Here is a 16,241-nt window from a genome sequence, read left to right on the forward strand (position 1 = left end):
CGTTGTACCGTCAGAAACGGTTAACGCATCCAGCTACTGGCAAAATCTTAAAGGAAAATAGATTACGTTTTTTTCGGCAACGTTTTACTGCACGTCGCCGTTAAACTCCCTAATTACAAGTGCGATAACAACCGCGAGAAACTTTACCCCGGCATCCCAGGGTTGTAAGATTAAATGTAAACGTGAGCTTTTTATCGACCTCGGCTAGGCGGGTTACCTCACCAACCTGAGGTCCCCCACTTCCATGTAAACAGGCCCTAAGATTGCAATAGGATTTACACTGGTAATCTGCCATCTACGTGCGGTTGAACAATTTTTCAGACAGTGACAAACCTCTGGTACCTTCAGTGGCAGCAGACTGAAAACAGTAATGACACTTTTCTCTATAAGTCCGGCAAATAATTTTTTTACAGAGACTCAATGATACAACTTCATGTTGAAACCATATGCAAGACACTTGAATCTGATGCGTAGACAACCAGAAAACTTGTCAGTTCTCGCTAAAACATTCCATTCCTTTGCATACTGTACTCTGTCTGTATAACCCTTAAAAGTAGTTAAAAGAGTAAACTGGTCAGTGGAAAGAACGACCTGGCTCACAACTGAACTGCAATTAGAATGTAGTGTCTAATGAACGAATTATACATTGTAGTGCCTAATGAAAGAGTTCAGACGTCTCCGAAGCTACAATTGTTTTATCAGGCTTGATACGTACGTTTCGGCAATTGCTCTGAGCAGACTAACTGTAGGAATTATTTAGTCAGATATCATCCTTGATTCGAACATGGGTGATTTACATTATTCATTATGTTTTTTTTCCCTTCTTGTAAAGGGAAATAAAGAATCCGCCAATTGTGACTCGTTACTGACGAGTAGCCCCGTAGGTCAGTTGATACTAGCGCGTAACTTATGTTTCACAGGGAAAGTCTCGCGAGTATTGAAGCCTAAAATCGTCAAAATCAGTCAACTGCTGCAATTTGCCGCTGCGAAGAACACCTTGTCACCTATCATGTACAAGTGGCAGCCAAACAGGATTTAGATCTCGATAACTCATTTCCGAGGCAGGTACCTCTATTTTTAAAACAAGGTATTCGGGTCGTTTCATATTTTGTGTCCACCTTAAGGGAAAGCCAAGTTATTGCTTTATGATTGGACTCGACTAATTTAATTAGAAGTCGGACAGATTGTCCTCTGTTCAAGTTGTTTGTACTAGCCTTTTACTCTAAAACAATAAAATCACAAAGCAAAATCACAAACAAAATAAAATTCCCAAGAAGTTAGGGAGACTGCATGGACAACATGATCAGAGAGTTTGCTCAGACGCTCTCTTTCTTTTTTCGAAAGTTGAATTGTACATATATACGAAAACATTTTGCGTAGTCATTGCAAAAGTTGTTAGAGACGCCATGGATACCGTCTGAGAATACATTATTTGTTGGATTTCGTCATCATTTCACAGTCATTACGTGAGAAGAATTGAATCTTTGTTGGAGTGTAGTTGCATTCTTTCACGGTCTGTTTAATTGGACGAGTTGCTTCATATCCTCTCAGCTTTAAAAACTTTCAAAACAAAACAGAGTACCAGCTGTGGCGTTATCGCCTGTTTTTTAAACACTTATTGCAGTTCTCGTGAAATCTTTTTGTTTGCCGAGTCCTGTTCCGGTTACACAATTCGCATTCCAATCTCTATAATTGTACTCTGAAATAGCTTACATTCTTTCACTCAAAATACTGATAATTTTAGCGTTTTTGAGCTTCAACCTTTTAAGAGGTCACGAACTCGCCGGTAAGACTGGATCAAACACTTTTCGCTCCAGGACGCCGTTTTAAATGCTAAAAACTTCCTTAAAGATGATCATGTAATTGGAAGAGTTTGTTGTTACATGAAATTGGAGTGGAAATCATTTGTTAATCTAATAAACCGATGTCACACTGTCGCCCTGGTGAGAAAACTTGGGCGTGGACTAAAATGCCCCCTATTTGGTATATCCATGAACGAGTAGAAAAAAATAATTTTCTGAATAGGGAGAAAAAGTTTATTATGTCGTATTGACGTTATTTTTTACCCGGATATGATGGTTAAAACAGAAAATTAGATTGAAACCGAAGCGTAAAAAGAGATGGAACTAAATGAAAATCAGCTCTGTCGCCTAGAACAAAGCGTTCAGCGAATTGGCCAATCAGCTCTCGCTGTCATGTCTGCGTAGGTTGACTTCACGTAATAACTTCGAGTTGAACGCTTCAACCACATTGTGCAACGCGAAGCATTTCACTTGCGAGACAGCGGTCATTAATAAGAGAAATCTTTATCTTCATTACTTAGCAAAATGATTTCCAAGGAAATTATTTTACTTTTGTGTTTTTATTTTAGTTTGAGATTTCTGGTTCGTGCTCATGAACTACCAAAGCAGAAGCATGAGCACTATAGTTTTACAGCGTTACAAGAAACATTAAATGGCGAGGTTCTCCTCTCAGATGATGTCAACAGACTCCTCTCCAAGCTGCATTTCTGGAACTGTTCAGACAGCACTGCTGAGATCCACCACAGAACGGTAAAGGGAGATAAGTTAATATGTTAAAAAACACGATCTTTGACCTTGTGGTTCGTTGAATTTAAGTTAGGAAATAGATTCGCTCGATTCCCTCCGTTCATGAAAAAGTTAATAAAACTCATGTATTCAATACTCGAATGAAGTAGCTCTTCTTTGATATATCTTTAGCTAATGCCAAAGCATCAAAAGAATCGAAATTGTCATAGTTGTGCTTAGAAAACATTAAAGAAATAGAGATCGAATCATGCGTTTTCCCTGTCGTTGTTTCGCCGAGCACGCGGTTCCTTTGTCTTTCTCGTCTCTTTGATCGAATTTTTTGCTATCTAGTGTCTCTCCACGACGGATGTCTTCAATTACGCTGGGTCATCGGTTACACAGTTGAATTCCAGCGAATTTGTTGAAATCAGTCCCATGATTGTTTACTGTCTGCTGCCTGCGCCTGAAAAGAACCCTGGTCGATGTTCACCTCCCAAGAACCACAGCGAACTTTACAACTTCTTCGCAAGGAATGTCAGTCAACATGGCGAACACGGAAACATTACGCATGAAGCATTGGATGAAATATTGGACAAGATCAACTCGACGATCGGGAAACATTTAACTAAGAAAAAGGTGAGAGAAAAAAAACTTGAATTTGATGTGTTTTTCTTTCCCTTTTTGTACAAAAAATGTTGCGCACTTAGTTGAACGTTACTGTGCTTAAGGTACTTTCAGTTTTCGATCGATTCAAGACTTAGGGTTGAGAATAAAATATACCAACATGTTGCTTCCACGTGGCACAAATGAAGTCATCGCTTACTCTAGTTAATTCCCTTGAAATAGCCATGTAAGCAGGATTTTCTTTAAGGTTTTTAATTAGCCAGAGCTTTTTTAAAGGTAAACGGTATTCATATATCAAAATCCAACAGGGCGGACAAAACGTCATGCCGTTCGTACTTTCCTGCCACCGCAGCAAGATTTGTCAAAAAAACAGTCCCCATCAGAACGTTTTTAAACTAACCTTGACTTAGAAGTCTTTTTATGTTTTCAGAAAAGATAGGCAGTGCAAATTTATATTTTTATTGAGCCCAAGTTTAGACCTGATGAACATCATCTCTGTACTGCTCTCGAAGTAATGAAAGTAGCCGGCGAAACCTTGAAGAGAAGCCGGCGTACTTCGCCGGCTACCGGCTCTTATCTACAACCCTCAGTAAGGTTTTCACTGGGTGGCATGTAATCGCGTTACTAGTTTCAGACACATTGAGCTGTCTTTACATTACATCTCTTAAAAAAACGTGGCGACCATTGTGAAGCAGTTTTGAAGCGCAATTACTTGACCGAAATTTCTCCCCGTGTGTCTCTTTTGGAAGTAGTTTACATTTATGTGTAATCTATGACACTCGTATCGTGTCGACGGATGGTCTTAAAATAAACCCAAACCCAACTTTTCTTTACGTAAAGCTTCATATCGTGTCGACCGAATAAAAAAAATGCTTAATGCGGACTTAATATTGAAAGTCGAGAAAATTCCAGGGGAAGATGTGTTCCAGCTATTTTTCTATATCTAGTTGTCATTTTAGGTATTGGTGTGTTTTTCCACACGGACTTTATACGTTTAAGAGGTTTTTTTACCATAACTTCAGTAAGACAATTTCTTTCTAAAAATGGAAGTGCATGCTCTGGCAGAGTGCCAGCTGCAGTGACATGTTTTGTTGGTATCAGAGATTGGAATTAGAGGCCGCATTCTTTTCACGTGGAGCAAGATAATAGACAGGTGATCCTGTCTTTTTATCATGAGATTATCATTGCTGATTATTAATTGTTTAAAAAAATGTTGTGAATTCTCATAGCATGAGGTAAGGTTAATAATACTCTGCTTAGAAGGACTCTCCTTATCAAGAGATAAGCTTGTGCTGGTTAAAAATTGTCATTAATTTCCTATCTTTTCAATAGATTGCAATAGTGGCCAGGATTTTTCTGGTCACAGCATATTTGCAACAACAGGTGGAGTAAACTTGAAAGAATGCAGATTAGAGAGATGTTCTATTCAGTCAATGTCAACATTCCACAAGAGGTTCCTTTTGATTATATAACTCTGCAATAGCAATGGGTTTGATTCTGAAAGAGAAACTAATATTTGTGGAAAGAGGAAGTTGTTTTGCTCACTTAAAGATTTTAAGGGACAAAAGCAGCAGGCTTACATGTATAGAAGGTTAATTAAACTTCCACCAACAAGCCTTAAAACAGAGGCCCATTTATTAGTGATCCCTGATAGTCAAGTGCTTTAATTCAACTCTGAAAGAGTTTGGCAATGAGAATAGGTAGACTTTTTTATGAGTAATTGTTGTAAATATGGGCTTCTCGAACTGCTGAGTCATGCTGATTTGCATACTATAGAACTCTCCAGAACATTTCATCATTCACGCATTTATTATGTAAAACAATTAAAACAGTTCTTATGTAAGCCTCTGGGATGTTCCAGAGCACTTTGTGAATATATATAAAGACTCACTTATGTAGTAGTAGGTAGTTGTTGTTGTTGGAGCAGTGACTGTTTTGAAAGCTATAGAGAGAGAGAGAGTTACTGTAGAAGATTGCTCATTTCAAGGAACTTTTGGAGACAGCAGTGAGATTGTGTCAGTGGTGCGCAAGGATATGGCCTGTGGTGGGGTTAATTAAGTTTATTTGAGATAAATATTGTACTACTTTAAGGAGTCATTCCTTATTAAGAACATTGCTAGCTGGTTAATGAAATAGTTGAGTTTGTGAGATTGTAGTGTTGATCTGCCAGTTAGATTATACTGTAACAACTTCTAAAGAGTTGGTTTAACTTTAATGCATAAACTTTCAGACAAAGGCACATTTGATCACATCATTACTGTGAAGATCGCTTTCATATTCAAAGGCACATTTATAAGTCATCAAAGTGATCCTACTCATTTTTAAAGATAATTATGGAAAAATGAGCAGACTTAGTATGAAATAGTTGCACTTGCACTTGTAAGCTTTAAAACAAAGGTCCACTTATAAAACATCCTAATTGTTTATGGTCTAGCAGATTTTATGCGGTCAAAAATTATTAATTGACAATGACTGCAGAGTTTAAGCAATGTGGTAATTCTTGTTTAGTTAAGAGATGTGGTGTTGTGCTGGTATAATAGTCTCAGGGGAATTAGTGTACAAGGGGTGTTATCATCATCTGTTTGCTTTGTTTAGTATGGATACTATAGGAAGCATTCACATGGATCTATCATTTCTTGAAGTTGAAGGGTTTAAAAAAGCTGACTGCCAGCAGACTAGTTTGTGATCTCAGCCAGTTACTTTGCACTCTGGTGGCTACTGCACTGAGTCTGTTTGAACATTTAACTTCTAGTATTTCTCATCATGCAACTTCAGCTCACAATTTCAAGACATTATCCACCAAACACGTGATGAGACTAGAAAAAGTTTTCATTGAAAGAGAGTTGTTTTGATATTGCACCAATCTCTCATCACTTATTTGTGAAGAAATGTGTATTGGAGAGAAAGGAGAATTACAATGTAGTGAAAGAAAGGCTTTTTACTTGATGATCCTAAGGTACAATTCATCAACTTGTAAATTATGCCTTAACAATCTTCCAATTTTGAGAGAGTTATAGAATTATCAGGACAAAACCTGAATTTTTTTTTGTAAAATTTACATTAGGATTCTTATTAATGTGTCAAACTGGGGACTGTGAATAGTAGTCCAATGGTTAGACAAGGAAGAATGTGAAATTAAGAAGTGACTGTTTTCCTTCATTTGTTCCTGTGGAAAAAGCTGGCTTACACTGTTGACAAGGTAGTTGCCTACACAAACTAGGTGAATTGCTTTGTTGAAAATTATGTCACTTGTTTCAAACACCTCTTCATCTTAGTTTTTAACTACTATGTTGTTCATGTGCAATAGCAATATACTTTGTTTCCACAAGGCTGTCAACAGAAGTATAAAAGAAAGTGTGACAAGCAAACAAACTATCTGAGGAGTCCTTTTATGAGCATTTGACTTCATATCAGGAAAAAATTGACAGTGATGTGTAATTAAATTCATGCTTGTGAAAGTTTATAAATCTGTCTTTTTAGATGAGTGTTTTCAGTTACATTAGGTAGGATAGTTTATTGAGCAATAATCACTTGATTGCTCGCAGTTTTTTTGAAGGAAACATGGAACTTAAATGAAATCAGGAGGAAGCATTAAAACAAATCAGCTGAAAATTTTCATGTCATTCTATTAGTGGGTAAAATGAATTGAGTATGCATTTTAAAAATATTTCAACTCACTAGTTTTATCAGAATGAGCATAAATATGGTGCTGTTGTTGTGTAAATTAGAAGAACTGTAATGAATAGTGGTGGGAAATTTAGGAAAATGAACCATTAAAAAAGACTATCAATCCTGATTCCTGTAGACGTAGTAACAGGAAAAATGGCTGCTCTCCTACTCAGTTATCTTTTGTTTTAAGGAGGGAAGGTGTTCACGATGTGTATTGTTTGGCATATAACTTTCACAGCTTTGAATGCTACTTTACTTTACATAGGTGAGTGTGATTTAGGGAAAATCTAACAGTTTCTTTGTGTGTGTGTGTGTTTTTTGTAGTGTTTTTCTGCTGAAGACATTGTTAAAGAGATTGAGGAAGAAAAAGAACACCATCATGAAGAAGAAGAACATCACCATCATGAAGGAGAAGATCACCATCATGAAAAGGAAGAGAAAACCCTTGACCTGGGAGACTTTCAAAATGCCTGTGCCAGTATTGTGCTACATTTAGTACAGGGATACTGCATTGAAGAAGCCCATGGTCACAATGAGACCTCATCTCTACCTTCAAGGGAGTTCTTCATGAATGAGCTCTTTGAGAACAAGACACGCCTCCTTGAGGAAGATTTGGAAGCAATTATGAAAGTCCTAAAAATTGGTAAAATTGGTAAAGTTGAGTCATCAGGTGGAGAGGATTCACATGGTCACAACCATCGACGAAGACGATCTGCTGGGTCCCTCTTGTCCTCATCACTGGAATCAAAGACCCCTCATTCTGTTCATCGCCGTGAAGTTGATGATCATGCGCATGCTCATGAGACTGGAACTGTAAGGAACATAGTTATTGATTTACCCTTTAACTTCCAAGATCTGATTGTTAATTCTCCCCTCTAGCTGCCACACCTTTCCTTGTGATTTAGTTATAAGAATTTGGTAGTAGATCAAGATAGCAACCACCTCATAGGTTTGATTATTCTCTAGTTGTCATTTGTTCTGATCAGTGAGGGGTTTTGTTATTGCTGATGTTGTTTACATGTTGGGCAAACTTATTGTTGTGAAACAACAGTATAAAAAGAGGGTATGTTGTATCATTACATTCCCAGTGTTACTCCCTTGATGACATGCTGAAAGTTTTTGATATTGATCACGAGACTGGTGCAGATAAATTTGACTTCAAAGAGCTGTGCCCTGCTTTCATTCAACAAGCCAAAAGTGGACATTGCAATGAAGCTGCTCCAACAGCTGGACCTAACACTGATAAAGACATGGGAAAAAGTAAGTGTTTCTATGTAAGGCTGTTATTTCATATTTAGCTACTTAAGTCTCATTCTGAAAGTGTTTTTCAATGCATAGTTAAGTCGGCACTCCAAGCTACAACTCTTTTGGTAAAAAAAATAACCAACTTAGCAACTTGACTGTCTGGTAATTTTGAAGTTAGCTGTAGGATTTATTCTGCTCTGTGCTTATGGTCTAAGAGTGTGATCAATGTTAAAATGGTAAAGGTAAAGAATCCAGTCCTACTGACGTGTTGGCTGACAGTCGGCCAATACGTTGGCCACTGTTTACCTTCTAATGTACAAGATGTGTCAGTGGTGTGTTGTTGACTTTGTTTGGGCCTTACTTATGCAAAGCAATGCTAAACCTTCCTTTTCCACACTTATCTGTAATGTTGTCTTTGGAAAACTTTCACTCGCAGTATGAAAATGAATAATTTCTTTTGGCCACCATTTTGTTTATCATGTTATTGGAACCCAGTCCCTACTCAGTTACTTATCCTGACTGAGCACTAGATGAACATTTCCCTTATTTTTCCATAAGAAGACCTTAATATTCCAAACTGACACCTGTTGTTGAGTTTTTAAATTTTTAACACCTAAAACACTTCAATTTTATTACGTTGGACATTGACTTTTTCAAACATGGTGGCTCCTAAAGGAGCCATTTTTTTTGGCGACGAAGCCCTCTTCTTCCTCAAAATGGCGACGATTTAGAGTTCCTTTTCCTATGTGGTTGATCTTACTATTGCTTTGGTAGTGTGTTGGCTGATGCGTTGGTCAATCTTACCAACCCTTAAGAAAGGAATAATTAGGAGAAGACCTAGGTATTAGTGTTTTGTTCTCAAAATGGCAGTGATTTAGATCTTACCAATGAGTTGGTGGTGTGTTGGCCAATGCGTTGGCAGTGTGTTGGCAGTGTGTTGGCCGATGTGTTGGTAGTATGTTGGTGGTGTGTCAGTAGAGTGTCAGCTGACGCAGTGGCCGATGCATCGGTAGGATTGGATTCTTTACCTTTACTGTTAAAATTATGTATGATTATTACACTTTATCAGTTCCTTGATGGGAATTAGCCTCTTTCTCTTTTGATCATCCCAGTATGATATGCAAATGTTTAGCATTAACCTACAGTTGGCAGCCAAAGAACTTTCCCTATGATGATCCCCTTTTCTAGGGCACAGACTCTCCAATTTCTATAGCCTAGTTTTAGAGTGCAACCACTCCCTCAGTACTGGAATTATTCAAAGTCCTTTTACATTTTATCAGTCCTCTTTTTAAGAGCAATGATGTATATCCTTTTATCAACATCAAAATTTTCATTTCCACAGGGGAGGTGAATGTATGGCATGCTACACTCTTCATAGCTCTGAACCATTTCATCTGAACCTTTTCCCAGCTAAGCTTATTGTTATTTTTCAATGTTTAACTTTCAGTATGGGGCTATGGCTTTGCTTCTGTTACCATCATCAGTCTCACATCCTTGGCAGGAGTGGCCACCATCCCATTTTTTGGAAAGAGCATGTACAAGAAAGTCCTGGCCACCTTGGTTGCACTTGCTATTGGAACACTGGCTGGAGACAGTTTACTTCATTTGTTACCTCATGTAAGGATATAAACCCTTTACACCCTAACATCAGTATCAATATTCTCCGTACTTTATACATTTTGTTTTGTACTGACAAGGAGAATTGGTCTAACAATCAAAGCTTTTTAGGGTTGGTCCAACATTCTCATGATCTCTGTGAATGATTTAGCAGTATTGAAAGGAGAAATTAGATGCACATTAGATTGCTCTCAGGATTTAAAGTGTCAATGACATCATGTTTAGAAATGTTAAGTGGTGTTATAACCAGAATTTCAAATTATGAAATAGGACAATCTCTGTTGTTCAGTGAATTCAATTGATAGTCTGGGAGGAGTTACTCTCTATTCCCTTGCTTCTATAAGAAGAAAAGTATTTCATGTTTAAATTCTGACAAACCTAATATTTGGGATTGTTCTTTCATATTGCCTCTCTCAGTATAGAATATATAAACTATGTTATTTACCTGCCAAAGAAGACATAACTTACTTTACCACAATTACCCTTTTTTTCATTATGTAGGCATTCGGTCTCCATGCACATGAAGAAGAAGGTGCCGGCCATGAAAGTCATGAAGAAGATAATGGCTTTGTCTGGAAAGCTTTGGTTGTACTGGTCACTATTTACGGATTCTTCTTGTTTGAGACTCTGATGCATCTGTGTTTGAAGAGTAAGATTGGAGAACACAGCCACAGTCATGTTGATGTTGAGGTGGGAAAATTTAATACATTAGACACTGCATGTGCTAAATACTTTGCCTATTCCTCTGTCATATATTTTAATGGAAAAATGAGATCAGTCTTAGCATTGCTCTCACTCTTTTTTGTTTTAAGCCTGAAATCAAGAGTTTTTTGTTATCCTGGCATGATAATACTGCCAGAAAATTTTCCAACACTGAAACTAAGTGTTATTATCGTATTTTTGCAGCTTCCTGGTCCTTCCAGTCGGCATATGAGCTTCAAAAAGGAGAGAAAATGTTCCAGGTTGGAGCGCCGTGAAGGTATACCGCCCATTGCCGATAATCATGAAGAAAAACCACCCATGGGAAATGGTGACATTGTTTTGACTAATGTGGTGAGTAGAATATTAAAAGCTTTCTTTACTTTGTTGGTTGGAGAAAGACCTGGGGTACTTTACTCCACCCTAGTTAATAAATAAATGTATAAATGGACACCTGTGAGCAGTTAATACAACATTCAGCTTTTATTAATTGAAATACTTCACAGGGGGTTTAAGCACCTTCATCAAATATTTGACACAAGAGGTTTACTGGGGAAATTGGGGAAAAATTTGATTATGGGGACCAATTTTTATGTTTTGTGTGTAAATATTACCCTTAGTATTTAAAGGAGATTAAGGAAGTGAAGGTGAGTGTGGATCAGAATTCAGATGCATAGGGTTATGACAGGATTAAGTTGTGAGTATTAATTAGAGAATGCCAGCACTGAAACACTCAGCTCAATTGAGGCTGCATGATGTCAGTAAAATTCCATGATAGATAGATCCTCTAAAAGTTATCAGATCAGAATACAATGCAGAGGATATGGTGCTGATGCTAATGTTAAAATTGAAGAGTTACAAAAGAATCATAAAAAAAAAATCCTGTAACCCTTTGACCTCTTGGAGTGACAAGCATCTAATTTCTCTTTACAAGATCATCCCAAATCACACATTAAGGTAATGAGAAAAAAAGGAAATGATCACCAACTAATTGAGCCCTTGATTGTTAAAAAAATTCTCCATGTTAGCACCTTGGAAATGTGCAGAAAAAAGTGTGGAGAACACAGATATTTATGTTAGGGTACATTTTAAATCTGATGTGTGTAAAGTTAAGTTAATCTACTTTTGTTTAAACTCTTATTTTAATGTTTAAACTCTTAGGTTGGTTGAATTGTTTTGAATTGAAGTTTAAATGTAAACCTGTAATCTTTTATCGCTTAAGGACGGTCCCGCAGCATGTTACATCTCCAGTCCTTCGTGTACATTTTATTCACACTGTGTCTATGAGTATGTTTCTAGTTCAGACACTGAAGGGGGTGATTACCAGGTAAAGTGACAATTGATAATGTCATGTTGTTTTCATAATTAGGGGTATTCCAATGATTATGATTGTAAAAGTTGAATGATCTTACCTCCCAAACTGTTGGTTCTGATTTGGGTAAAAATTTTCTATTGTAAATATGCTCTAAATGTCTTAAAAGTATAAAAGTGATGTGATCTTGTCAAATTCTCTATTGGAACTGTTTAGGGAAAGCTCATTGGTTTTCAGCATAAGAAAGCATTGAATTGTGCCTAGTACAATAATTGCTGAAACAGTGAAATTTTTAAATGAATGACTAAAGGAGAATAGATGATGAGACTGAATTCATTTTAAATTTTTATAAAATTAATGAACTTTCCACAAACAACATCTTTTGATGAAGGGCAACTTGATATTTTTTGTGTCTGATCAACAAACTATAAGACATAATTACCAGTTACTTCATGCAGTTGCAATTGGGTTGAGCACTGACAGAGTGGGCATTCTGGCTGATAAATTGATGTTCCTTTTAACCAGGGAAATTTTGTGGGATGCAAAAGTTTTGTAATGGAGTTACATTCATGTGAAATTATGCAATTTGCTCCTGCTCAAAAGATTTGAAAATGTAGCCTGACAGTTCTAATATCCAGTTGGTAATTAGACACAGAGCTCATTGCCGAAAAGAATCATGCTGAAATGTACTTTATGCAGGTACAAAGAATAGATTTTTCTTTTAAGCAGAATGCGAAAGGTGAGGTCAATGGAGATGCACTCCCTCAGGATGCATCAGGCAAACCCAAGAAAAGTCTTAAACACAGCTTGTCACGCCGTTCAGTATTCAGTGATGAAGAAGGAATGAGGAAACCACTGAAAAAGATATCAGCTGTTGCCTGGATGATCATAATAGGTGATACTCTTCATAATATCAGTGATGGTTTAGCCATTGGTGCAGCATTCGCTGAAGGAGGGAGTTCTGGTATCTCTGGTGGCATAAGTACATCAATAGCTGTGTTTTGCCATGAGTTGCCACATGAACTTGGTAAGAAAATCTTTATGGTACTGCTTGCATGTTACTTGATCAGTTTGTGATATTACTACATATGTGAATGCCATGATTACCTGTTGCCTAATGGTCTTGAGCACAGGCCAGGTCATGGTGCTGTGTTGTTGGGTGAGACACCTATTTCCCTCTGCTACTTCCTACCTCCTGTCTTTGTTCTATCATACCATGCATTATCTGTATCATACCAAAGCAAAGATGAGCAGTTAATAACTGAACATCTGTCAATGTGGAATCTACCAAACATTGTACAAAATACAGTTAAACTAACATATGTTTGAGAGATGATCAATGTTTCCATGCTCTAGAATTCCCAGCAGTCACTAAACAGTTGAAATATTTATTGCATTTAATTATCAGATTATTTTTTCAATGGAGTGAGTAGTACTGTAAATTTTCTGTTCAATTTGCAGGTGATTTTGCAGTACTGCTCTCAGCTGGCATGTCTGTGAAGATGGCACTGGTAGCAAATTTTTTGTCAGCCTTGTCTTGCTATGTTGGATTGGTAATTGGCATCTCTGTTGGTCACCAGGCTGATGTGCGGTTCTGGATCTTTGCCATTGCTGCAGGAATATTTCTTTATGTATCTTTGGTGGACATGGTAAGAAATATTTTCTATAGAATTTGACATATTCTATTTGCCGTACATAAAGGGCTATTTTTATTAGATAGGATTATGAACCCTAAAGCCAAGGTGAAGGTTTTAGGTTCCTGGGTAGGTTACCTTATTGTTTCTCAGGCAGGAGCTTGAGTGGGTACCAGTTCACTGTCAGGGAAATCTGGCAAAATGCTGGAGGAGGGGTGTGGTAACCTGGAGCAAACTTGTAAAATATGTATGCCTTGAGAAACAATACACTGTAGTTTTCAGTTCAGAGCTAACATAACAACTTATATCTTTGCAGCTGCCAGACCTGATGCACAGTGAGTCATTGCAGACTGAACCAGTAGCAACATTTGCTTGTCAAAACTTTGGCTTACTGCTTGGAATTGTGATTATGTTGGTGATAGCCTTGTATGAGGAAGATCTGATGGGTCTTAATTGGTAGTGGATGTTTGCCTTTCTGAAACTGATGTTTTACAAATAGAAAAAGATTTCTCTGGGCTCGTCAGTATTTTAGTAAACGACTTTGTTGTAGTGTGTAGATTAGTCGGGATATTTTAAGTGAGTGAGTGGCACAGGTGCTTTCTATATATATATATATATACATAGATAAGTCAGGATATTTTAAATGAGTGAGTGACACAAGTGGCACAAGTGCTCTTTATATATGTTGAGTTAGTAACATTGGCTTTGCCATCATATTCCAGTTATTGGACACATCAAGGTTTTTAAGTGTATACAAGTGATGCGCTGTATTGTCAAAATGCATTTGGCATGTAGAAATATTATTGTCCTATGTAAGGTTCTCTGATGGCTAAATGCTACTCAGATAAATCTGTGAATGAAAATGTGGGAAATTCATTCAGTTTCAGCTTCTTTTTATGTTTCTGTAGCCACTCAAATTCTTTTTAACAACCTTTTGGAGCAACATCTGTACCTGAAATTCCTTTACTACAAGGTTAACTGATGCACAAAGTTTAGAGTAATGACAAAGGTTCCTTCAGATCTTGAACAAACCTGAGAGAAAAACAAATTATCTGTTACTAATCATGGTAAATGAAAGGGTTTTCAACAAAGGACTAGAAATTCAGGCTCAATTTTTTTCTCATGCAAAATGACGTTTGGTATTTTTCATAGGGGTTCAATATTTTAAATCTGTTAACTCTAATTTAGATTGGAAATACTGTGTTATAATGTACTGAATTGTGAGATTTCAGACATTCTTGTATTTTTATCTAAAATGACGTTTAGTGTTTTTCCTAGGGGTTCAAAATTTTGAATCTGTTAACTCTAATTCAGATTGGAAATACTTTGTTGTAATGTACTGAATTGTGAGATTTCAGATATTCTTGTATTTTGAATGCCAATAATCATTTAGCATCAATTATTACACTTTGAATTGTGTTCTTCCTATGTGCCACATGATTGACAGATGTTATAAAAACAATTTTGTCTCAAATCAACATGTTTTACTACTTGTTAAAGTGTAAAATAGCATGTTCAAAATAAGCCCATTGAAAATTGCAGCTGACAAAAACTGAATTATTTTCCAAGGGTGGATATTATTCTTATTTGTTCAAAACTGTGTACAAAACATCTGACTAACAGCTGGTACACGAGATGAAAATACTTTTTAAATTTAGTTACAAAATATAGAGGAAATTAAGGTGATAATATTTACAGTACTGTTGTTCTACTAGTTTCTTTTTATATTTGAGAAAACTAGATCAGGATTTTAATTATCATTAATATGCAGCTTTTTAAGGTAAGGAGTTAATGATGTAATTCATACTGTTACAGTGTTCTTAATTCTCATTATATTTGAATAAAACGAGCATCTTTTACAAGATGAGTGAGATTTCTCTTATCTGAAATATATTTATGTAGCTATTATTTTATGTCTAATGACAATCATCAAGGAGGCTAAATAAAGGTTAGTTTATTTTTTACACCTTACTGCTGGTTCAAACTGGACACCATGCTGCCATTTATGTCAGTTTGTTGAACCACTGGCACTATAAAATTTTCTGATACCCTTAAATGTTTTGATTCTATGCTATAAAGCCTGGTAATTCTTTGACACCCTTTATCAGTTATATACTGGATAAAGCTCCCCTATGCCCTCTCTGCTGCAGCTCATTCAGGCAATCTATAATACTTGTAACTTCAAGTTTTTATTCAGTTTCCAAATTATCAATATTACATTGACTGATTTTCAAATAGCCACTGCTAGGTTAACCTTAACTCCCAGACCAAGTTTGTAATTCTCCTTATTGTCAACCATACAATTCTTATGGTGTTACTTTAGAGAATTTAGTATTGGATCAACTAATTATCCCCAAATTAATATTTTTCTTTATTTTTATCACTTCTTTTGGTTGATACTATATTGATATTGTAAGGAGAAATTCTGTCTTGGTCACTCATGAGTAAAAGGGTTAAGGTGGGTCTGTAAGTAAGATTGAGATACCTGAATTAACTATCTGAGCTACCTACCTTAAAGAGGTTTATAGCTGACATTTTAAGCGTTAGCTCTTTATCAGAGTGAATGACAGAGGGCTGATGCTCGAAACATCAGCTTTGAAACTCCTTATGGTGGCTAATCTACACGATTAACTCAGTTGAAAATACTACATAACTCCATTATACTCTCCCACCAATGCAGCACCACAGTTTCTTTAGAAACTTACCCTCTTTTTCTGAGCTAACTGCCTAAACTAAATTGGATTCAGTGTTAGGAAATACTTACAATTAAACACAGTTTTACAACTTATACATAGGCTGAAAAGAGAAGTTTTTTTGTAATTGTTTCAGAATTTAAGCAATTGTCTTTGCCAGGATCCCAAACAAAATTTTATTGCATTTTGTTGAAAAATATTTCCAGGTAGGTCTCTAGAC

The 16,241-nt window shown here is 36.5% G+C and overlaps 1 protein-coding gene across 3 annotated transcripts; it reads left to right on the forward strand.

The window, feature by feature from the left end:
• Positions 1 to 2,233: 2,233 nt before the first annotated feature.
• Positions 2,234 to 15,192, forward strand: LOC131791681 (metal cation symporter ZIP14). 3 transcript variants are annotated; one of them, XM_059109041.2, is made up of 11 exons: positions 2,234 to 2,552; positions 2,880 to 3,164; positions 7,146 to 7,634; positions 7,910 to 8,081; positions 9,514 to 9,683; positions 10,185 to 10,373; positions 10,590 to 10,736; positions 11,605 to 11,709; positions 12,424 to 12,721; positions 13,156 to 13,343; positions 13,645 to 15,192. In XM_059109041.2, exons 1-11 carry the CDS (start codon positions 2,328 to 2,330, stop codon positions 13,786 to 13,788), a joined length of 2,412 nt encoding a protein of 803 aa, XP_058965024.2. In that variant the 5' UTR covers positions 2,234 to 2,327; the 3' UTR covers positions 13,789 to 15,192. The 3 variants fall into 3 exon arrangements, with proteins under 3 accessions (XP_058965024.2, XP_058965025.2, XP_058965026.2); XM_059109042.2 differs by lacking the exon at positions 11,605 to 11,709 and having other exon boundaries at positions 2,235 to 2,552; positions 12,421 to 12,721; XM_059109043.2 differs by lacking the exon at positions 11,605 to 11,709 and having other exon boundaries at positions 2,236 to 2,552.
• Positions 15,193 to 16,241: the final 1,049 nt, after the last annotated feature.

Source organism: Pocillopora verrucosa, chromosome 10 (genome assembly GCF_036669915.1).
Source record: "Pocillopora verrucosa isolate sample1 chromosome 10, ASM3666991v2, whole genome shotgun sequence".
Lineage (NCBI taxonomy): Eukaryota > Metazoa > Cnidaria > Anthozoa > Scleractinia > Pocilloporidae > Pocillopora > Pocillopora verrucosa.